A 24,077-nucleotide genomic window follows, 5' to 3' on the forward strand; every position below is an offset into this window, starting at 1 on the left:
TGGTGCTCAGTTTGGGTTCTGCCAGATCAAGTTGGCTCCTGATCTCATTATAGGCTTTGCTCTATCATGGACAAAAAAAGTTGAACTTCAGAGGAGAAGTGACTGACTTTGCCATCAAAGCAGCATTTGACCATGTGTGATGTCAAAGAGCCCTAGCAAAATTGGAGTCAGTGAGAATCGGAGTAAAACATTCCACTCATTGAAGTCGTAACTCGCAGAAAGAAAGATGGTTGTGATTTTTGGAAGTCAATCAATTCAGATCCTCAGGTTAGTGTCCTAGGCCCAACCCTATTCAGTTGCTCCATCACTGACCTTCCTTCTATCATAAAGTCAGAAGTGGGGATGTCCATTGATGCTTGACAATGTTCAGTACCATTCACAACACCTCAAATGCTGAAGCAGTCCATGTTAATATGCGCTAAATCTGGGCAGCATTCAGGATTGGGTCGATAATGTGGCAAGTAACATTCATGCCACACAAGTGCTAGGCAATGACCATCTCCAACATGAGATAATCTAACAATTTCCCCATGACATTCAATGGCATTACCACTGCTGAATCCCCCGCTATCAACACCTGGGAATTGTCATTGACCAAAAAGAGAGCTAGACCGGCTATGTAAATGCTGTGGCTACAAGAGCAGATCCGAGGCTGGGAATTCTGTGGAGAGTAACCCAACTCCTGACTCCCCATCTCGAAGGTACAAGTCAGATGTGTAATGAAATACTCTCCACTTGCCTGGATGAGTGGAGCTCCAACACCACTCAAGAAGCTCAACATTATCCAGGACATAGCATGATTTGGACCCCATCCACAAACATTCACTCCCTTCATCACCAATGCACAATGGCAGCAGTGTGTACCACCTACAAGATTCACTGCAGCCCTTCAATGGCACCGTCCAAACCTGTAACCTCTACAACTTTGAAGGTCAATAGTAGCAGATGCATAGGGTCACCACCACCAGCAGGTTCCCCTCCAAGCCACACACCATCCTGATTTGGAACTATATCAGTGTTCTTTCACTGTCGCTGGGTCAAAACTTGGAACTTCCTTCCTAACAGCACTATGGGTGTACCTACACCAGATGGACTGCAGCAGTTCAAGAAAGTGACTCACCACCACTTTCTCAAGAACAATTGGGGATGGGCAATAAATTCTGGCCTCAGCCTGCAATGTTCACATCCCATTAAAGAATGCATTTAAAAATCTGCAATTTCCATCTACGATGTTGCTGCATTTCTTGGGTCAAAGCAGTCTACAATTTTTGCTTTAGTATTTGTTAACAATTCTCACATTGTTAAACATTGGTGTAACGTATGGTCTTTCTGTACATTTTCTATATAGTTCCCATTTGATCTTGAATTGAGTTTCCAGCCCCAGATTATCTGTGGCACCAAGACCACCTACTTCCATCACCAGAATATTATCCTTTTCCACTGTTGCTGCTGAAAACCTTTGTTGTTATTTCCAAACTCAACTGTTTCAATGTTCTCCTGGCTGCCCTCCATAAACTTAGCTCATCTAAAACTCTGCTGCCCACATCCTAACCAACAGCAAGTACCAGCCACTCATCAAGCGTATGCAGCTGGCCTGGTTTGGCCTCCAGTCTGGGAACCCATTAAAATTCTGTTCAAATTTCTCCATGGTCCCATCTGTCCATATGTCTGCAAACTCTTCCAGCCTACAACCCTGCACTCCTCCAATTCTGCCTCTTCTACAGCCCTAACTTCCATTGCCACATGATTGCTTGCCTTACCTCCAACTCCCCAGTTCTTAAGTTCTGGAATTCCCTCCCTAAATCTCTCTGAATTTCTACCTCTACCTCCTCCTTTAAGATGCTCGTATTCTGACTATTACACCACATTTTGTCTTAGTAGTAGTCACTGACTGCAGTTTAAGATACACTCCTGTCATAATCTGGGGTTAAGCAGGTCATGGGCCACTAATGAAACCTTAAGCAGGTCATGGAACACTTATGAGACTGGGGGATTGATATTCCCAAAGGGGAATACACACTCCCCCACTGAGGGGTGGGGTGACACCTTCTGCATTCTGTATAAAACCGGAGGGCCATGAACTTTGAGCTGGATCCTATAGTAGAGTAACTGCTTTGTACTCTTGTTCTGTTGCATTAAACTCTTTTCCTTGACTCAACCGGTTCAGCTCGGTATGGACTCCTTTCTGGACCTTATAATAGCTCCCTTACATCATATCACAACAACACGGGGCAGCATGGTAGCATTGTGGATAGCACAATTGCTTCACAGCTCCAGGGTCCCAGGTTCGATTCCGGCTTGGGTCACTGTTTGTCTCATCCTCCCCGTGTGTGCGTGGGTTTCCTCCAGGTGCTCCGGTTTCCTCCCACAGTCCAAAGATGTGCAGGTTAGGTGGATTGGCCATGATAAATTGCCCTTAGTGTCCAAAATTGCCCTTAGTATTGGGTGGGGTTACTGGGTTATGGGGATCGGGTGGAGATGTTGACCTTGGGTGGGGTGCTCTTTCCAAGAGCCGGTGCAGAGTCGATGGGCCGAATGGCCTCCTTCTGCACTGTAAATTCTATGTTAAAACAGTTTTTAAAAAGGCACACGGGGTCCTAGCCTATTTCTGCTCCTCTACCATGTGTTCATATAATTGTGGACAGGTTTGATGAGTAAGCAGAGCCTACCCTAGGATAAGGGCAATAAACCTTTTGGAAAATTGGAGTATAGTATCTAGTTCAGGAGAGTATTTTAAGTCTAGAGGTGAAGAAAGCATGGACGAGCAAGCAAATGATGTTGGGGTTAAGATAAAGCTGCGAACTGGATGATGTTCTGCAACTGTAAATTCACTTCATCATGGGTATGACATGGGATTTGATCTCCAGCTCAAAAACCCACCAAGGCTATTCACCATCAAGTTTCCATTTGGAATGGGGTTAGTAGTGAAGTCGCAACTTTATTGCTGGAAGACAAATAAAGTGGCTTTGTTCTTTTCAATATTCAATTGGAAACACCATCAATGCAATGACACAGAAAATTCAAGCCACATAATGTTACATATATTCTATTTTTTATAAACTAAGTGGGAGAGATTCCAGGGCTCAGGTCAAATCCCAGGATTTAGAATAAGATTAAAAACTGCTTAACCTTTGCCCATCTTTTATATGCCATCATTTCAACCCTTCCCCATCCACACCCCACCCATCCACCCCCACCCCGTGCCACTTACCCTCATTAGGTTACTATAATTCAATCACTTCTTGACACCTATTATATAATGAACATCTTCTCATAGAATCCTAGAATGGTTAAAGCACAGAAGGTGGTTATTCGGCCTGCCGTGTCTGCAAGAGCAATTCACCTAGTGTCACTCCGCCTGATTTTCTCCATAGTCCTATGAACTTTCATTTCAGTTAATGAGCAGATCCTCTTTTGAAATCACAGTTGAATCTACCTCCACCACACTCCCAGGCAGTGAATTCCAGGTCCTAACCATTCGCTGCGCAAAACGATTTTCCACATGTCAGTAGTATTTATTTTTGCCAATCACGGTAAATCGGTGTTCTCTGGTTCTTGAGCCTTCCAACATTGGGAATAGTTTATCCCTGTCTATTCTGTTCAGACCCCTCATGATTTTGAATATCTTTATCAAAACTTACCTCAACCTTCTCTACTCGAAGGTGAGCAGGCCCAGCTTCTCCAAACTACCCATGTAACTGAGGTTCCTCATCCCTGGAACCATTTTCATGAATTTTACTCGCACCCTCTCTAATGCCTTCCAATCCTTCCTCAAGGGTGATGCCCAGAACGGAGCACAATACTCCAATTGAGGCCGGATTAGAACCTAAACAGGTTTCTCAGAACTTCCTTGCTTGTGCACTCAAGGCCCTTATTTATAAAGCTCAGAATCTCATGTGCCTTTTTTTAAACACCTGTTGTGATTTGATATAATTGTAACTCTAAGAAATGTATTTTAAGCTACTGTCAGACACTACAACCGAGATAGGATGTGATGTAGTAGCCCCATGTCTCTGAACTCAGAATACAACAGCAGTAGCTGAGGTCAGATGTCTCTCTCAGTCTCCCAGGCAACATTGCACGTCTTATCTTGAATTAAGAACCCACACTATTGTTTTACCAATCATTGGCAATTTAAATTTAATGATTTGTTGGATTTGATATAAACATACCGATCATATTAAAAGGCAATGAAGGCCTGAACAAACTGAACGCTTCAGGTCTGTCAAGCGATTACCTTAAAAAGTCAAATGTAGCCAAAATTTGAAGACAAGTGAAGCCCAGCTTTGAAATAAACCATCTGGAATTTCTGTCTCTTCGGCAACAACTGACAGAGACCGCTGACCAATTCATAAGTAGATGCAGAGACAAAAAGCATGATTGGGTCTTTACACAGTCAGAGCTAGCTGACAGAAGAATCAAGCTCATGATAGCATCTCCAATAGAAGTGTCCCTAAAAACCTCTTGAACCAATCCAAAGGTAACAGCACAGAAGAACTGCTGCAAAGTGGACACAAGTATGGAGTCATATTACTGGGTAGACAGAGTCTACAGGCTATGTGTAATTGGTCCACCATTGACACAATGGTCAATACTAATAGGTAATATGGGTGATGTGGCCTCATTCACATATTCAGAAATTTTCCAGCTTCTAAGGATATATGGAAGACATGTAGTAGCAGAGAATATTGGAAGCAACAAAGCAATAAGCAAAGGCTAAAACATGTGGTCCAACATCAGGGGAAGGCACAACCAGAGGTCAGACAGGTGCTGAATTCCAATTAACTAAGATGTAGCAGACATCATTACAACAGGGTCCACAAAATGTCTAACCAGAGTCAGATGATGAGGGTAAGCAGACCATCAATACACAAAGTGAGCCAACATTCCACATGATGAACACCAAAGAATGTAGTTGAACAGTATCACCAACAGAAGCTTGTGCCTGAAGATTCAGGGACAGCAAAAGTTGTTTGCAACCCTGGATGCCGATGCAAGTTCAAATGTCCTTTAATTTCACACACTGAAATGTATGAACCCACAGATGTGGTATGCCACAAACAATGGATCAGAGATTCTGCCCTGAGATCCATTACACTCATCACAGCAATAATTCCTCAGAGGAGTGTCCTAGGCCCACCCAATTTCAGCTACTTCATCAATGACCTCCCCTCTATCATAAGGTCAGAAATGGGCATGTTGGCAGATGTCTGCACAATGTTCAGCATGATTCGCGACTCCTCAGATAATGAAGTAGTTCATGTTCAAATGCAGCAAGACCTGGACAATATCCAGGCTTGTGTTGACAAACGGCATATTACATTCCTGCCACACAAGAGCCAGGGAATGACCATCTCCAACAAGACAGGATCTAACCATTGCCCCTTGACATTCAATGGCACTACCATCACTGAATCACCCACAATCAACATCCTGGGGGTTACCAGTGGTCAGAAATTGAAATGGACTAGCCGGATTAATACTGTGACTACCAGAGCAGGTCAAAGGCTAGGAATCCTCCAGCAAGTGACTCACCTCCTGACCCCAATAAGGAACCCATATTATTCTTTTACCAATCCTTGTCACATGGATAGCCTAACATTCTCAATGTGACCTGTCATCTTCAATCATTTGTGCACAAAAAGCTCAAGGTCCTTCTGCTTCTCCGCTTCCTTTAGAATTATACCCTTTATATTGTTCCCTCATTCTTTTTCCCAGAATAAATACTTTCACAATCCTCCACATTAAATTTCATCTGCCACTTGTTTGCCCAACCTGTCTATGTCCTTTTGAACTTTATCTCCATTTTCCTCACAGTTCCAAGATTTTGTCATCCACAAATTTTGAAATTTTGGCCCTGGATGGATTGGATTTGCTTATTGCCACGTGTACCGAGGTACAGTGAAAAGTATTTTTCTGCGAGCAGCTCAACAGATCAGTAAGTACATGGGACAAAAAGGGAATAAAAGAAAATACATAATAGGGCAACACAACATATACAATGTAACTACATAAGCACTGGCATCAAATGAAGCATACTGTAGTGTTAATGAGGTCAGTCCATAAGAGGGTCATTTGGGAGTCTGGTAACTGTGGAGAAGAAACTGTTTTTGAGTCTGTTTGTGCGTGTTCTCAGACTTCTGTATCTCCTGCCCGATGGAAGAAGTTGGAAGAGTAAGTAAGCTGGGTGAGAGGGATCTTTGATTATGCTGCCCGCTTTCCCCCAGGCAGCAGGAGGTGTAGATGGAGTCAATGGATGGGAGGCAGGTTCGTGAGATGGACTGGGCGGTGTTCACAACTCTCTGAGGTTTCTTGCGGTCCTGGGCCGAGCAGTTGCCATACCAGGCTGTGATGCAGCCCAATAGGATGCTTTCTATGGTGCATCTGTAAAAGTTGGCAAGGGTTAATGTGGACATGCAAACTTTCCTTAGTTTCCTGAGGAAGTATAGGCGCTGTCTGCTTTCTTGGTGGTAGCGTCGACGTGGGTGGACCAGGGCAGATTTTTGGAGATGTGCACCCCTAGGAATTTGAAACAGCTAACCATTTCCACCTCAGCCCCGTTGATGCTGACAGGGGTGTGTACCGTACTTTGCTTCCTGAAGTCAATGATCAGCTCTTTAGTTTTGCTGGCATTGAGCAAGAGATTGTTGTCGCTGCACCACTCCACTAGGTTCTCTATCTCCCGCCTGTATTCGGACTCGTCATTATTCGAGATCCGGCCCACTATGATCGTATCGTCAGCAAACTTGTAGATGGAGTTGGAACTAAGACCATAAGACATAGGAGCGGAAGTAAGGCCATTCGGCCCATCGAGTTCACTCCACCATTCAATCATGGCTGATTTCAACTCCATTTGCCCGCTCTCTCTCCATATCCCTTAATTCCTTGAGAAATCAAGAATTTATCAACTTCTGTCTTAAAGACACTCAGCGTCCTGGCCTCCACCGCCCTCTGTGGCAATGAATTCCACAGACCCACCACTCTCTGGCTGAAGAAATTTCTCCTCATCTCTGTTCTAAAGTGACTCCCTTTTATTCTAAGGCTGTGCCCCCGGGTCCTAGTCTCCCCTGCTAATGGAAACAACTTCCCTACGTCCACCCTATCTAAGCCATTCATTGTCTTGTAAGTTTCTATTAGATCTCCCCTCAACCTCCTAAACTCCAATGAATATAATCACAGGATCCTCAGACGTTCATCGTATGTTAGGCCTACCATTCCTGGGATCATCCGTGTGAATCTCCGCTGGACCCGCTCCAGTGCCAGTATGTCCTTCCTGAGGTGTGGGGCCCAAACCTGCTCACAGTATTCTAAATGGGGCCTAACTAATGCTTTATAAAGCTTCAGAAGTACATCCCTGCTTTTATATTCCAAGCCTCTTGAGATAAATGACAACATTGCATTTGGTTTCTTAATTACGGACTCAACCTGCAGGTTTACCTTTAGAAAATCCTGGACTAGGACTCCCAAGTCCCTTTGCACTTCAGCATAATCAAGTCTGGCTCATGACATAACACAAAGTCCAGAATGGCCTGTTCCCTTGTGGGCTCCATCACAAGCTGTTCCAAAAAGCCCTCCTGTAAACATTCAATTAATTCCCTTTCCTTGGGTCCACTGGCAGCATTATTTACCCAGTCCACCTGCATATTGAAGTCCCCCATGATCACTGTGACCTTGCCTTTCTGACATGCACTTTCTATTTCGTGGTGCATTTTGTGCCCCCGGTCCTGACCACTGTTAGGAGGCCTGTACATAACTCCCATTATGGTTTTTTTGCCTTTGTGATTCCTCAACTCTACCCACACAGACTCCACATCATCTGACCCTATGTCGTTTAGTGCTATTGATTTAATTTCATTCCTAATTAACAAGGCAATCCCGCCCCCTCTGCCCACCTCTCTGTCATTTCGATAGGTTGTGAATCCCTGGATGTTTAAATGCCAGTCCTGAACCCCCTGCAACCACGTCCCTGTGATGCCTACCACATCATACCTGCCAGTCACAATCTGGGCCACAAGCTCATCTACCTTGTTCCGTACACTGCGCGCATTTAAATATAGCACCTTTAATTCTCTATTGACCGTCCCTTATTGTTTTCTTAGTGTGGTGGACCTTGGTTTACTGAGCCTTTCCATACACTGTGTCATATTTTGTGGGATTGGGACTATCGTAACCTCTCCTGAGTTTTGTCTTTTCGTGCTTTTTTGTATTCCTAAGCAGCTACGCTTCCCACTGATTACTTCACCTCTTGGTTCCCTGACTATCCCTTCCCCCCCAATCTCTAGTTTAAAGTCCTATTGACCACCCTATTTATTCTTTTCCCAGCTCGGTTCAGGTGGAGACCATCCCAACGGTATAGGTCCCCCCTGTCCCAGAACTGATGCCAGTGTCCCATGAAAAGGAACCCCTCTTTCCCACACCACTCTTTCAGCCACGTGTTAACTTCCCTTATTCTTGCCTCCCTATGCCAATTTGCACGTGGCTCGGGCAGTAATCCGGAGATTATGACCCTTGAGGACCTGTTTTTTAATTTGAATCCTAGCTCTTTATAATCTCTAAACAGGTCCTCTTTTCTAGACTTGCCTATGTTGTTGGTACCGACATGGACCACAACAACTGGATCCTCCCCCTCCCTCTCCAGTATCCTTTCAAGCTGGTCAGAGATGTCCCGCACCCTAGCACCGGGCAGGCAACATACCATGCGGGACTCTTTATCCTGCTCGCAAAGGATACTATCTATCCCCCTGATAATAGAATCCCCAACAACTACAACTTGCCTATTTACTCCCTCCCCTTGAATGGCCTGCTGAACCATGGTGCCTTGGTCAGCTGACTCATCCTTCCTGCAGCCCTGTTCGCCATCCACACAGGGAGCAAGTGCCTCATACCTGTTGGACAGGGTCAAGGGCTGAGGCTCCTGAGTTCCTGACTGCTGGTTCCCTTTACCTGCCTGACTTGCAGTCACACCCTGCTGTCCCTGGCCATTGGCAGGATTTAAACTACTTACTCTGACAGGTGTGACTGCCTCCTGAAACACAGTGTCCAGGTAAGTCTCCCCCTCGCGGATGTGCCTCAGTGTTTGAAGCTCAGACTCCAGCTCATCAACTCTGAGCCGGAGCTCTTCGAGCAGCCAACACTTACTGCAGATGTGGTCGCTGCAGCTCGCAATGGGATCTGCCAGCTCCCACATCAAGCAGCTCAAGCACATCACCTGACCAGCCATCACTAATTAATTAATTAGTTTAATTTAAGTTTACGAGTTTAGCTGTGTTTTTTTAAAATTTGGGGCAGATTTGCTATCAACCAATCAGATCACATCTTCCCTCTGACGTCACTTTTGGGTGGGAAAACTGGAAAATGAAGTCACCGTTAGGTTTTTATACTCACAGAGACTGCTCCTCCTCCTCCGAACGGCTCCTGAAATTAGGCCCGGAGAAAGAGAGAGAACTAAGTTTTGCCACGCAGTCGTGTGTATACAGGGAGTAGAGTAGGGGCTAAGTACGCAGCCTTGCGGGGCCCCGGTGTTGAGGACTATTGTGTAGGAGGTGTTGTTGTTCATTCTTACTGATTGTGGTCTGTGGGTCAGAAAGTCAAGGATCCAGTTGCAGAGTGGGGAGCCAAGTCCTAGGTTTTGGAGCTTTGATATGAGCTTGGCTGGGGTTATGGTGTTGAATGCGGAGCTGTAGTCAATAAATAGGACTCTGATATAGGAATCTTTGTTTTTGAGATGCTCTAGGGATGAGTGTAGGGCCAGGGAAATGGCATCTGATGTCGACCGGTTGCAGCGGTATGCGAATTGCAGTGGATCAAGGCGTTCTGGGAGTATGGAGGTGATGCGCTTCATGATCAATCTCTCGAAGCACTTCATTACGACTGAAGTCAGGGCCACTGGACAGGCATGTTCCCTGGTTCTTCTTTGGTCCCAGTATTATGCTAGTCTTCTTAAAGCAGGTGGGGACCTCGGAGTGGAGTAGGGACAGGTTAAAGATGTCCGTGAATACCTCTGCCAGCTGGTCCGCGCAGGCTCTGAGCGCACGACCAGGGATCCCTTCCGGGCCCATCGCCTTCCGAGGATTCACTTTCAAGAAGGCGAATCTGACTTCGGAAGCTGTGATGGTGGGTATGGGTGAATTATGGGCTGCTGGGGCACTCAACGGCGGATTGTTGGTTACCTGCTCGAACCGAGCATAGAATGCATTGAGTTCATCGGGGAGGAGTGCGCTGCTGTCAGAGATACTGTTCGCTTTGCTTTGTAGCCTGTTATGTTGTTTAGTCCTTGCCACAACCGCCGAGAATCTGTCTGTGACTCTAGCTTGGTTTGATATTCTCTCTTGGCATCTCGGATTGCTTTGCGGAGGTCGGACCTGGATTTCTTGTATAGGTCAGGGTCGTCTGTCTTGAACCCCTCAGATCTGTCCTTCAGTAGGGAGTCAATCTCGCGATTGAGCCATGGTTTCCGGTTGGGGAACGCACGTACTGCTTTCTTTGGCACGCAGTCGTCCACACATTTGCTGATGAAATCTGTGACGGTGGTGGCATACTCATTTAAGTTGGTCGCTGAGTTCTTAAATATGGACCAGTCCACTGTCTCTAAGCAGTCACGTAAGAGCTCTTCTGTCTCCTCGGACCAGCACTGCACAACCTTCTTAGCTGGATTCTCCCGCTTGAGTTTCTGCTTGTATGCCAGGAGAAGGAGCACCGTCTTATGGTCTGATTTCCCAAAGTGCGGTCGGGGATGGAACGGTAGGCGCCCTTGATTTTTGAGTAGCAGTGGTTAAGAGTGTTGTCGCCCCTGATGGGACAGGAGATGTGCTGGTGGAATTTGGGCAGTACACTCTTGAGGTTGGCCTTGTTGAAGTCTCCGGCCACGATGAACATCAAAGATTAGGTCATTAATATACAACAATAAGAGCAGGGCTCCTAACATCAATACCTGGAGAACCTCACTCTAAACCTCTCTTCAGTCCAAGAAACAACTGTTCACGACAACTCTGTTTCCAGTCACTCAGCCAATTATGTGTCCATTGTGTTATACTATACCTTTTATTCCTTGAGCTGTACATTTGTTGCAAGTCTGTTGTGTGGAACTTCATCAAATGCCTTTTGAAAGTCCTTGTACACTAAATCAACTGCTTTAATCTCATCTACCCGCTCCATTATCTCATCAATTGACTAGTGCATTATTTTCCCTTACCACGTCCTGCTGGTTTCATTAACCAACTCACATTTTCCCAAGTTCCCAAGTAACTATTAATCTTATACCAAATTATTGTTGGTAAAAGCTTCTCCACCGCCAAGGTTCAACTGACTAGCATGTATTTGCTGGGCTAATCCTTACTATGTTTTGCACATGGGTGTAACATTTGTAATTCTCCAGTCCTCTGACTCAACCTGGAAAGGCTGGAAATACGTGGCAAATGCGTCTGCAATTTCCACCCTTACTTCCTTCAATATCATTGGATGCACCTCCTCCGGTCCTGGTGACTTATCAACTTTTTAATTCAGCCAGCCACTTTAATATACTCTCCTTATTGATTTTAAACCCATCTTTCATCATGACTTGGGTAACGTCTTCTTTCTTGGTGAAGATAGATGCAATTTTCTAATTTAGTACCTCAGCCATATCCCGTACCTATATGTATCAGCTCCTCTCCCCCTTTACTATTTTTATACATATCAAAAACTTTTGTATTCTCTCATATTGTGCACAGTTTGGGGCCCCTTATTTGAACAAAGGAGTAGTGGAATTGGAGGCAGTTCAGAAGGGATTGAGACTATACACTCTGGGGTTTAGAAGAATGAGGGGAGATCAAATTGAGGTATATAACATGTTAAAAGGTATGAATAAAATCAACATGGAGCGGATGCTTCCTCTTATGGAGCATTCTAGAATGAGAGGTCATACTCTCAGGATAAGCGGGAGCAAATTTAAAACAGAGATGAGGAGAAACTACTTCTCACAAAGAGTTGTGAATCTGTGGAATTCAGTACCCCAGAGTGCGGTGGATGCTGGGACAGTGAATAAATTTGAAGAATTGGACAGACTTTTAATTAGTAATGGGTTGAAGGGTTATGGAGAATGGGCAGGACGGTGGAGATGAGGCAATGATGAGATTAGCCACGATCATATTAAATGGTGGAACAGACTCGGGAGGCTAAATTGTCTACTCCTGCTCCAAGTTCTTGTTTTCTTATGTTCTAAGAAAGAGCTACTCTCTCTCATTCCATCTTCCAGCTCTTGGCCTGTAACTCTGTAAGTAAAAGCCCCTCAAGGCCTAGTACCCTCTCTCTATTGATGAGATAATGAAGCTGCTTAGGAGTTTTGGCTCCTTCTCTGGGTATAAGTTGAACGTGGACAAGGGTTAATGATTCCTGGTCAACCCGTCGGGGAGGAGAGCCCAACTGGGGATACTACCTTTTCGTCTTGCCAAGACAAGATTTTGTTATCTGGTGATCTGGACGGCCCACAATTGAGCCTTGTTTCATAAATTAAATTACACTAATCTGGTTGATAGTGTCAAGTTATACTTACAGATGTGGGGTCACCTCACCCTGTCTTTGGCGGGCAGGGTTCAGAATAGTAACTTTTCTTGCACTCGCAAGATTTTTATTTATTTTTCAATGTCTCTCCGTTTTTCTCCCTTTTTTGTCAAAATCAACAAATTAATGTCCTCCTTTGTTTGGGCGGGGAAGACTCCAAGGTCTGTGGGGCTTTACTTCAAAGAGATAGGCAGTCAGGGGGCTTGGCTCTACCCAATTTAATGTTTTACTATTAGGCAGCCAATATTCAGAAGCTATTGTTGTGGTTCAGTGATCCTGGTTCTATATGGGAATGATTGGAAGCAAGTTCCTGCACTGTTTCTAGCCTTGGTGCAATTTTCCCTGAATCCAGTGTTGGTGTTCCCCCTGAGAATCTGGAAGCACTTCAGGCAGCATTTTAAGCTCTGTTCCCTGTCTTCGCTAGCCCCCATCTGCAACAACCACCTTTTTCTGCCAGCGGGTTTGGACTCGGTGTTTAAGTCATGGGAGGGAAAGGGTTTGGAGACCTGTTTGGGGAGGGAACGTTTTTCAGTTTTAAGGAGCTGACGGAGAAATTCCAACTGCCTGATTCCAGTCTTTTCAGGGACTTTCAGATTCTTGATTTTCCGCACAAGGCTTTCTTCTCCTTTCTTTGCCACCACCCTCTTCCCTGTTGAAGAGGATTTTGTCTTTGACTGGGTCTGATGAGGGGGGAGGGACTATTTTCAGTATATATGGCCATATCCTCTCAGCAGAGGGAGCTCCGTTGAGTGAGGTGAGGATGAAATGGGAGGGTGAACTGGGTGCCATTCTGAATGATAATAATCTTCATTGTCACAAGTAGGCTTACAGTAACACTGCAATGAAGTTACTGTGAAAAGTCCCTAGTCGCCACATTCTGGCATCTGTTCGGGTACACAGAGGGAGAATTCAGAATGTCCAAATCACCTAACAGCCCGTCTTTCGGGACTTGTGGCAGGAAACCGGAGCACCCGGAGGAAACCCAGGCAGACACAGGGAGAACGTGCAGACTTTGTACAGCCAGGGCAAGAGGGAATCGAACCTGGGACCCTGATGTTGTGAAGCAACAAGGCTAGCCACTGTGCTACCGTTCCGCCCGATGGTGAGGTGTGGAATGAGGCCCTTCACAGGGCCAATCACACGTCTTCATGTGCTCGGCTAAGTTTGATTCAATTCAAGGTGGTGCAAAGAGTGCATCTGGTAAGTGTGTGGATGAGTGGAGTTTTCACTTGAGTGGAGGACAAGTGTGAACGCTGTTCTCAGAGGCCAGCTACCCACACATATTTTCTGGTCTTGTCCCCAGTTGGTAAGCTTGTGGGCCTCTTTCTTGAACACCATGTCAGAGACATTCAATGTTGAGTTGGATCCAAGTCTGGTGGTGGCCATGTGTGAGGTATCAGATTCTCCTGTGTTTCAGATGGGGGTGAAGGTGGATGTCCTCACCTTTGCCTCGTTGATAGCCTGGAGGTGAGTTCTGTTTAGGTGGAGGTCTCCAACTCCACCCAGTGCCTCAGCTTGGTTGGGTGACCACACGTTTTTTGTACATTTGGAGAAGTTTAAGTACACCATTAGACGATCGGTAGAAGGGTTCTACCTGAGATGGCAGCCATTCATTTCTTTTTTTAAGGAGCTAGTCACCGTAAGCTGATAGGTGGCTTTGTTCAGTTTTGGGGGTTAAAGTTAATATGTGCTTTTGCTTTTAGTCTCTTTCTTCTATTGTGTAATTTTGGTTAATTGCGTTGTATGGTTTTGTATATGATGGAATTTAAAAAAAAACATATTTTTAAAAATTAGGAAGGAAAATGTAATGTTGGCTTTTATTGCAAGGGGGATAGAGAATAAAAGTAGGGAAGACTTGCTACAACTCTATAAGGCATTGATGAGACTGCACCTGTAGTACACTATATAGTTTTAGTTTCCTTAAGGAGAGATATACTTTCATTAGAAGCGGTTCTTCCTATTTCTTGCCATATTTTGATTATGATCGGCTGGAAAACATTGGAGTGTGCTCTCTACCCTGTTGCACCATTGCTCCCCCTCTTGCAGGCCAGGCATGCTTCCTCAGCTACTTCCAACATCAGCTCCAGTCAATGTACACCTCCTCTTTAAGATGTGCCGGCTAACTCTCACAATTTACCTGCACCGTCTGCTCAGTCACAAAGCCACTCAACAGTATGGCAGCAGCTGGTTGCACACTGGGGTCATGTGAAGGAGCAGACAGTATAACGTCTTTGTGTTGCCTAGAATGGACTGTGGGTTCATGGTGCATTCTCATCCTCTTGTGGGCCTCATTGAATTTCACAATTCTTGACTACATTTTCTCCCTACAATCTGAGAGCACTTGGGCCAAACAACACCATTCCTATGGTCATGCAGGATGGTGCGAGTTAACAGCCCTGACTGAACCCAGGGTCACTTTGTCCCATTGGCCCAGTTGCAAATGGGGCAAAGCACAGGAGCAATGGGACCGTAATATTTTTGGGGTGGGTTTATTGAAAAATCATTGTGGCAGCAGGTGCTGAGTTGTGATGAGGAGTCAAATAAAACAAGTAATCATAATTTAGAACAGAGAATCATAGAATTTACAGTGCAGAAGGAGGCCATTCATCCCATTGATTCTGCACCGGCCCTTGGAAAGAGCACCTCAGCTAAGCCCATACCTCCACACTATCCCCGTAACCCGACCTAACCTTTTGAACACTAAGGGGCAATTTAGCATGGCCAATCCACCTAACCTGCACATCTTTGGACTGTGGGAGGAAACCGGAGTACACGGGGGAACCCAGGTAGAGACGGGGAGAATGTGCAGCCTCCACACAGTCACCTGAGGTCGGAATTAATTCTGGACAATCATTAAAATTAAAATAAAGTATGAAATAATAAAAGGATTGCACAATTATGACCATTTAAATGGACACATAATTAGAAAAAGTTGCAAAATACAGGTCTGAACTTGCAGAATAAAGATGAAAGGTCCACAGCACATTGCATTTTGTATTAACTTTTATAAACCCTGCGTTGTCGATGCGTTAAATTCTCAATCATTTACATACTGTTGATAATTTGATGAAGGAGACTATCCGTTTGGTAATCTATCCGTTATTTGGGGAATGGTGAATATGGGGAAGGGAAGAGGAAAAGTCAATCCAGGTCTACCAGTTAACCATCTAAAATCTTATTTGCAAACCCACCATTATTTTATTTAAATATGAAATCTGTACCTGGAGGTTGTAGGGCACCTGAGGAATGGCAACGGGGTCTTTAGCCGTAATTCTGCAAATGTGACTGACCCCAGCCCAAGGACATGTCCCATTTGCTAAAGAAAATGATCTGCTCAGTGGCCGGGGACTTCACTTATCATGTAGCATGTGGGTTTAACATGCTGCAGAACACTTGTCGTTCACGGAAAACATTTTGCTGAATTTTGCATCAGATCATGGACTTTTTAGTACAGAACGAAATGGCTCTTTCTCTCTCTCTACAACTCTGACAAACTATTTAATGCAGCGCCATGCCACAATTAGTTGAACACAATCGCTTTATTTTATACCATGACACAAATAAAATGGCATTGCCCCAAGCCAGATGATTTTCGGCAACTCGAGAGTTTGGAAACTGCGAAACGTTCACACAGTGGGTTACGTGCCGAGGGCTGGAAGGAGAAATACGAGGGAGTTGTTAATTGCAGTCTGTCCTGGGTCCTGTTACTGAAGTTTCCAAACTGCATCAGTTCTCTTTGTCGTCCCCGTAAAAAAAAAATCTTAATTATTAGATTAAAATCTGTTTCTACTGCATTTTTTTTGACGGCTTAGAATTTGTTGGCAGTTCACCATTCATTTCACCGCCAGCCTCTTTTATTATAAGGCGAGTTTTCGAATTTGCATTCCGCTGAATACATTCTTTTGTTCTCCGGGGCTCTATTGTGCTAATTTAGCCTTCCGATGATAAGTATTAAGTTGTAGCGAGTTTGCCAATTGAGAGGAAGTGAAGTTTGGCGCTTTCACGGTTTGTGATGGGCTCTCGACTCCTCTGAGAGTCTCCCAGCGCCTGTCCAGGCGCCTTGTTTTAAAGTTGGCCTGATATTGGCGCTTCCAATTCTTCCCATCAGGTCACATGTGTGGCAGGGGGTTTGAAACGCGGGGGGGGGGGGGGGGGGGGGGTGAGGGTGTTAAAATACACCACCCGTCCGTCCACCACTGATTGATCCGCCCTAACTGGTCTGTCCTCAGCCTGTGATTTGCAAGTGGCTGACAAGCTGACACAGGGGGACGCAGCCCAGTGAGGGTCGCTGCTGAGTTACTCTAACCTAGTGGAATTCGGCCACCTGAGAGATCTCACAAACGCTACGCTCGGGGAGAAAATGAAAGTGTGAACATCAAACACCAGGGCAACGTTTTTGCTCATCAGACTGTCGGTCAGAGAGAGAGAGAGAGTTGGTGATATGAGTTCATTGTCTGCAAACTCCAGCGCCCTGCTGCCCAGAAAGTCACACACACACACACTCCGAGTTGAACCTCTCATCGCAAGGTGTTGATAGATGTCTATCCTCCCTCCCTCCCACCACTGTTTTTTTTTGTTTGGTGTTAAGGGACATATTTTGAAAAGAAGAATCGCGTATCTACCAAACCAGTCGGAGTTGAACTCTCCAACTGAGCATTTTGCACTCGTTCTCCGTGCGCTGCTCTCTCCACCTCAGCCCGTTTGAAAAGCTGAAGGGTTGTTGTCACAAATCACCAAGAGCGCATCGTCTCAACGCGGCTCTGGGTCCCGTGCTGCTCCCGTGCTGCTGTGGGGGTGGGGGACACAACCTTTTAATATTCACCCCAAATCCTGCGGCGAGGAGCGCTCCTGGTAAGTCATTGCTTATTGTCACTAGATTGTCAGAGCAGTTAGAACAGAGCCAATGTCATGTGTGAGATAATTTGGTCGTGGTAATTATTGGAACTGCGATTGCAGAAGATTAAACCCTTTCGTGGCCAATGTTTTGATTCGGTTACTTTGTGACATTGCTGTAAAATTCTACATGGCATTGGATAACTGTACACGCACCTTTCTATTTCTTCTTTAAATAAGCATTTTTACCAGTGTGTCTTAATATTCAGACAGTAGCGTAAGAGCCAGCTAATTTCAAATCTTGGCCAGCCTTCACCAGCGGGCAGGCCAGGAAATGCTGAATGTCAGCTCCAGTAACTCCGGCTAAGTTACAACACATCAGGAGCTCCCCCCGCCCCCACCTTTCCCCACACACCACACCACCTCTACCCCACCCCCAAAAACACACTCGTTCACTGGACGGTCGGCGGGACAGCCTTCAGAAATAAAATACTGTTGCAAGTCAGGCTGGTCAAATCTGGACGTCCCCGTCTATTTCAGAAATAGTAGGGTTGGAAATAACCGCAGCTTTCCGCACCGGGAATGTGATATCACACCTTACAGAGATAAATAGACAACTGGAGCAAAGCAAGCTTGTGCACAAATTGTAGGGGGGGGGGGGGAAGCACGATTTTTAAAATTTTGATTTGGATCGTAATTAATGTCAGTTGATACAGTGGAGTCCTGCCGGAATATTATCCAGACTGTTCCTGACAGCTGATTGGGTATTAGCATGATTTCCCCTTGCTTGGGTGGGATTAGAGGTCAGCATCTCAGGAAAGTAATTTATGGGGGAAATTGCATAGAAATTGCACAGATTGGTCATTTCAGGGTGCAACTGGACACAATGGAGCAGGTCAAGCCCAAGATGAGGGGCTTGTCAGCTTGGGTCCTGTATGTCTCTCTCTTGCGGAGACCATGAATTGGACTCAATTCGAATTTGAATCGGTTTGTGGAGCAAGCAGTGAGATGGATTAAGGACTTTCTTTACCTGTCCACTCTGCGTATTGGCTGTGTAACTTTAAGAATGGGATAAACATGTAAAATGTGCGACAGCAGGGGCTTGATAGGAGTCTGTGCCAAGCGGAACGTGCAATGATGCCTCTGAATGATGATTGTGAGGAACATTGGGATCAGCGCGGCGCTGTTTTAAATGCCCACTAAATGTATAACGCCAGAGTGTTAATAGATCTTCAAACATAAGAATCCAGGATGGTATGCGTATTAGCCTTAAATATGCCATGCGTGCGTGGAAGTGGCTGTGTCAGGAGGATGTGTGGAATGTGTTTCAAAATACGCAGTAATTTATTTTGGAAGGAAAGTAACGCGTGTCTGTGGGATTTGTTGCGCGCTCTGGGTGTATCTCCTATCAAATAAAAAAAAAGCGGGGGACGGGGGTTGTGGGGGAAAGAAGTGGCTACACCTCAATTTGAATTCAGTAACCTTCTCCTTTTCCTTCAAAACACAGATCTCCCCTATTTCTTTCCCCCTCTCCCGGAGCGGTTCTGCTGAACTTTTCCCAATCGGGTTGAAGGATGAGAGCGATCTGGAGACAGGCGAGCAGAGAGGAACTTGGCCTCGTCCTTTACTGCGCCGTTCTGCTCCTCGAGGTGGAGGCGGCAGGCAGAGCTGAGCTGGGCAAACGTAAGTTTGGGCGAATAGCGCCCCATTGGTCTCTTCCACGCCGGCTGGTCAAAGGGGCTTCACTCTAACATCAACAAAAGATGCAGGCGTGTGTCCCCCGCCCCCCCCCCCCCCCCCAAAAAAAACAGGGCTGGCTCACCCCGTGCTGCAAAATATTTGATTTGTTATTTCAAAGATTACTACTGTTATTGTTTCATTCTGGTCTGAGACTGCGTGCCGACTGCCGGCTCCCAGCGCCGGGGCAGAATGGGCTTTGTGTGAAAGGCAAACCTCTTCATATTCTTGACCTTGGAAAGAGTCCACGGTCACAGTCTTCATGTTGGTCCCAATGCCCGTTATGCCCCAAAGCAACCCCCGAAACCCCAACACAAGACCATCCACTCAGCTGCCAGGGTCCAAACTCTCGGCTCATTGACGCTAAGGTTCCATTTGGCCCTTTTCAAACCAAATTATGCGCAGTTACCTGTCTGCTATTCGGAGCCCGACCTCAAAGGGCGGATCCGGTTTCTAACTGGAATTGAAGCCGCAGCTCCAAATAATTCCACATCTGCTTAAACTCGCACCCAACGTGAATAGTCCCTCAGTTTACCATGACTCTGGTCCGAGACCTCAATGGTGCCTCTCGGCACAACGTTAAATCTGAGCCCAATCCGAAATACTGCTGCAGTTTCTGTTAACAGTGACTGCCGACACATCCCTCAATCGCAGGTTTTGTTAAATCGAACCCTAAAGCAAACTGTGTCAAGGACTCTAAGTTTGACCCTGATGCTGAGTTTGAATCCCTGGGTTAACTGAAATGGTATTTTCCTTTTAACAACAATTAAAACAGAAGCGCGCGGGATTTGGCATCTGAACATACTCGCCCTCACCCCCTACTTGTCCAAGGACAATGTTTTGACTGCAGGTTTTGTAAATTTGCCAGTGTGCCTAACATAATGTCGGTGTTGGGCTGCAGCAGCAAAATACTGCGGGTGCAGGGGTGTGTAGAGTATAAATATGCTGCTGAGGTGCTGCTCCAGAGGACATGCACAGTATCCACATAACCTGCGGCCACCGTTTGCTGTGAGTTCAGTTCATGTAAATCTGCCTGGAGGGTCTGTGTTTGAGCATCTTTACCCTCTACCTTATTGGGTTTAGAAGGATGGTTCAAAACAGAAGGTATTTTAACATTGCCCAATAGTCCGGGGGCGGGACATTTCAGCGGAATGATGAGTTCATGTCCATATTGCTTTCATTGCATCTGACTGACGATGCGGCTCCCACATTTGACCTTTACAGCGCATGGTCAGATACACTGGGTCGCCACTGGAAATACCCCAGGTTGGTGTATGTGCCTCTTTAAGACCCTCGTTATTCGGCTGTGTTAATGAAATGTGGCTTTCATGAGGTCCGGTTACCGGTAGTCGGTGTTTCACATGACAAGGCATTGACTGGCCCTGTTGTTACATTTCCCTCAACAGAGTCAGACACATTGTGTGTGTTCCAAGATAAGAAGTATCGGATAGGAGAGAGATGGCACCCTTACCTGGAGCCCTATGGATTCGTCTATTGTATAAACTGTCTTTGCTCGGAGGTACATTACAAGCATCCTTTCTTCCACTAAAATCTAAGCGTCAAGTAAGCCTCAGCAAATAGAGTCATTGAGTTGATAATGGAACAGAGTGTTCAGACACTGCAATACGTACAGCCAAATAGAAAAGATTGGAGCGCTGTCATTTTAGAAACCCCAGCTGTGGGCACTTTAGAAGCTTGGCGATAGTCTAACCTTGGTCCCCGAAGAGCGTCCACGTGCTGAAATAACCCCCCCCCCCCCCCAAAAAAAAAACTTTTCGTAGGCATGCTGTGTTTACCAGTAAAATGGCGTGGAGATACTGCGTGAGCCATTCTTTATTAAAACAACACTTTTTAAATGCAATTCTTCGAGTCCGCGGACTTCCCTAACCTTATCCTCACCCCTTGATTGGGATCGCTTTTGGCGAAGTCACAATTGATGAAACCAGAAGTGTCCAGAGTGCAAACCACGCGAAAGTAAACCCCACTGCATGTGATGGGCTCGATAGTCAAAGTCGAGAGATGCAGAGGGAACATCGTGGACATGGACCCAGCAATTTACAACTTAATTCGCTAGCGCGCTTCAGGAGTGCAACAGCACAACCCAACCTGGCAAAAGTCGATCACAACAGCAAAGCCAATGAGCCTGAGATGAAAACATTAAAATACACGAGTCGCGCGTTTAAAAGCTATATTCAACCAATCTTATAGAGGCTGTACAGGAGACACAGCCGGATTTTAGAAATGTTGCATCTTTGTATAGATTTTATATTTCAACATTTTACAGAGTAAGATAATATTGTAGCAAAATAATGTACTTTATGTGTGTTCTCAATGACACTCGGCTGCCTGTTACCTGCGGCCATTTAACTGTGAACCCTAGATAATGTTAAATTGCAGCCATTCCAATTCAGAACTGTTAGCTTTATTTGATACAATCTCTGGATTTGTAACTGAATGACTAACACGGGGTTTATACTTCCAGAATGGGCACGTGGTTTGCAATCGAGTGAAATGCCCGAGTATCCACTGTTCCAGCCCAGTGACACCACCACAGCAATGTTGCCCTCGTTGCTCACCAGGTAATAAGGGCACCATTTCCTCTCTTTCCGTCTGCATAGGTTCCGGGAGAGGAGAGGGGAGAGGAGAGGAGAGGAGAGGCGGCATGGAGTGTGGTCTGTTCGGTTTAATTTACATTGACCAGGGGGTTTGTGAGAGTTTATCAGTCATTTCCAGAAAATTGGCAGAATAGACTGCCTTTAAAAAAAATCTGCTGTACATATTGAAGACGAAGACAAGGGAGTTAAATTGTCACCTGCGCTTCAACGTGAAGCAGTTTCTGATGTGCTTCGATGTGGAAAAGTGGCAATCTCCACCCTGGGTCAGTCCCTGGAACTTAACACCCTGATCTCTAGACTCAGAATTTACATGACACGTTTTAGCTGCGGAAAAGCCATCACCAACGTGTATGGATACATTCTCCCACCACTTAGAATTTGCATGTGTCCATTAAACAGTCTAGGACTGCTAACACTTTGGATGGACTCGTACAAATATTTATCTGCCTTTCCAATACACTCACAAATTCCATTTCTGCTTTACTTTGTCACCAATTAGACAAGATCAGTCGTCAGTTGAATTCTAATCTGCAGCCTGCAAATTTGAACAGGTGGGGCTAGCCCAAATATAGATGTAGTATAACTGCAGCCTAATTGCTACATATATACACACACACATTGTGTGGGGTGCCTTATTTATCTTAGTGCACTTTTCCATTGTTGCAAAACTGCTGAAAATTATGGTTGACCCTGAAGTTTATCAAGCTTTGAATCATGAGCTATCATTGTCATCTATGTTTTACTTTCATAACTTCAAAAAAGTTCAGAGTTTTGTAGATTTAAGTATCCAGCCACAGGAGCTATCATAATGCATAGACTGGACATTATTTTAGTGAATGTTGAAAGTAACTGTTGTCTACAGTATCTCATTCAGTAGGACTGTGGAAGATATGTTAAGGAATCAATTCTCATTTTTGACTCAATTATAGAGATCAGTTATATTAAATAACTAGTATCAGAAGAATCGCCATAATCATAAGCAAAACATCTCTTTGCACATTCACTCTCCCAGTTGCAAGTAATTGGGAGAAAGAAGAGAATATTGGTTGAAGAGTGCAGATATCAAAGGGTGAAAGTAATTACTGACTAGTCGCTCATTATTCTTTTAGAACAATATGTTTGAAGTGAGACCTGATTTAAAGACCCTTTTACAATTATTTTAGTTAATCTCTCAGGAGACACACATTACATTGTCACAGTAAACTGGATTGTCAGCACACAGCATTCCACAAACAAACAGTAACATATGTTGATGGATGCACAGAAAAGGACACAGATTTTAATGGTTATAACTGGTGGATGTTGGCCTTTCCCCTCAATAGTAACGGTTTAAATCAGGAAGAAGATGGGGTGGAAGTTGGTTCAGAGTGTTGTTTCACAGATCCTGCATTCAATCAGTTTTAAAAATCATTTTTATGGGCTGTGGGCATTGCTGTTGCCCATCCCTAATTGCCCTTGAGAAGGTGGTGGTGAGCTGCCTTCTTGAACTGCTGCAGTTCAAAGATGTGTCGGTTAGGTGGGGTTACGGGGACAGGGAGGAGGAGTGAGCCTATGTTGGGTGCTCTTTCAGAGGGTAGGTGCAGACACAATGGGCTGAATTGTCTCCTTCTGCACTGTAGGGATTATATTCTATGGTTCAGTCCACGTGGTGAAGATACACCCACTATACTGTTCGGGAGGGAGCGCCAGGATTTTGATCCAGCGACAGTATAGAAATGGTGACATATTTCCAAGTCAGAATAATGAATGACTTGGAGGGGAACTTCCAGGTGGTGGTGTTCCCATGTGTCTGTTGCCCTTGTCCTCAATGGTAGTGGTCGTGGGTTGGAAGGTGCTGCCGAAGGAGCCTTGGTGAGTTCCTGCTGTGCATCTTGTAGCTGGTAACACTGCTACCACTGTGCATCGGTGCTGGATGGATTGAATGTTTGTGGAAGGGGACAATATCATTTATCAGGGATGGGTATGCAACATAAAATTGCCTCAGAATTCAGAAAACATTAGGTCAGGTGTTTTTCTGTGAAACTAATGATGAGGCTAACAGTACTCATTTTTACTTATATATAAATTGGACAGCAATTTCTAGCAAGTGCATATCGGAAGTTAAAGGTGAAAATGCAGAGATGGCGGTCCGAAATGCAAGCTCCTCTGTAAGTTGTTTGAAAACAGCCTCTCACTGCTGGGCTTACCATTCACATGTATTAAATGACATGAAGTTACAGCATTGACATAGATATGGATTTCACTCACCAGAAAATGATACGGTTGTTTATTCCAATCAGAGTACCCTTTTGGGATGGCATGGTGAAACAGTAGTTAGCACTGTTGCCTCACAGCGCCAGAGGCCCGGGTTCGATT

General features: G+C 45.2%; 1 protein-coding gene across 6 annotated transcripts in view; it reads left to right on the top strand.

Annotated features, from left to right (window-relative positions):
* The first annotated feature begins 16,802 nt into the window (after window positions 1-16,802).
* Window positions 16,803-24,077, top strand: part of chrdl2 (chordin-like 2) — a 64,717-nt gene continuing 57,442 nt past the window's right edge. Inside the window, exons 1-4 of one of the 6 annotated variants that reach the window (XM_072505722.1) lie at window positions 16,803-17,388; window positions 18,878-19,053; window positions 20,514-20,626; window positions 21,590-21,686. In XM_072505722.1, coding sequence (XP_072361823.1) covers window positions 18,945-19,053; window positions 20,514-20,626; window positions 21,590-21,686 — 319 coding nt within the window. In that variant the 5' untranslated portion in view covers window positions 16,803-17,388; window positions 18,878-18,944. Of the gene's footprint in view, window positions 17,389-17,893; window positions 17,916-18,041; window positions 18,135-18,367; window positions 18,527-18,602; window positions 18,625-18,877; window positions 19,054-20,513; window positions 20,627-21,589; window positions 21,687-24,077 lie in introns of those variants that run through there. The other 5 variants (XM_072505717.1, XM_072505719.1, XM_072505718.1 and 2 more) reach the window with 5 other exon arrangements.

This window comes from Scyliorhinus torazame, chromosome 5 (genome assembly GCF_047496885.1).
Source record: "Scyliorhinus torazame isolate Kashiwa2021f chromosome 5, sScyTor2.1, whole genome shotgun sequence".
NCBI classification, from domain to species: domain Eukaryota; kingdom Metazoa; phylum Chordata; class Chondrichthyes; order Carcharhiniformes; family Scyliorhinidae; genus Scyliorhinus; species Scyliorhinus torazame.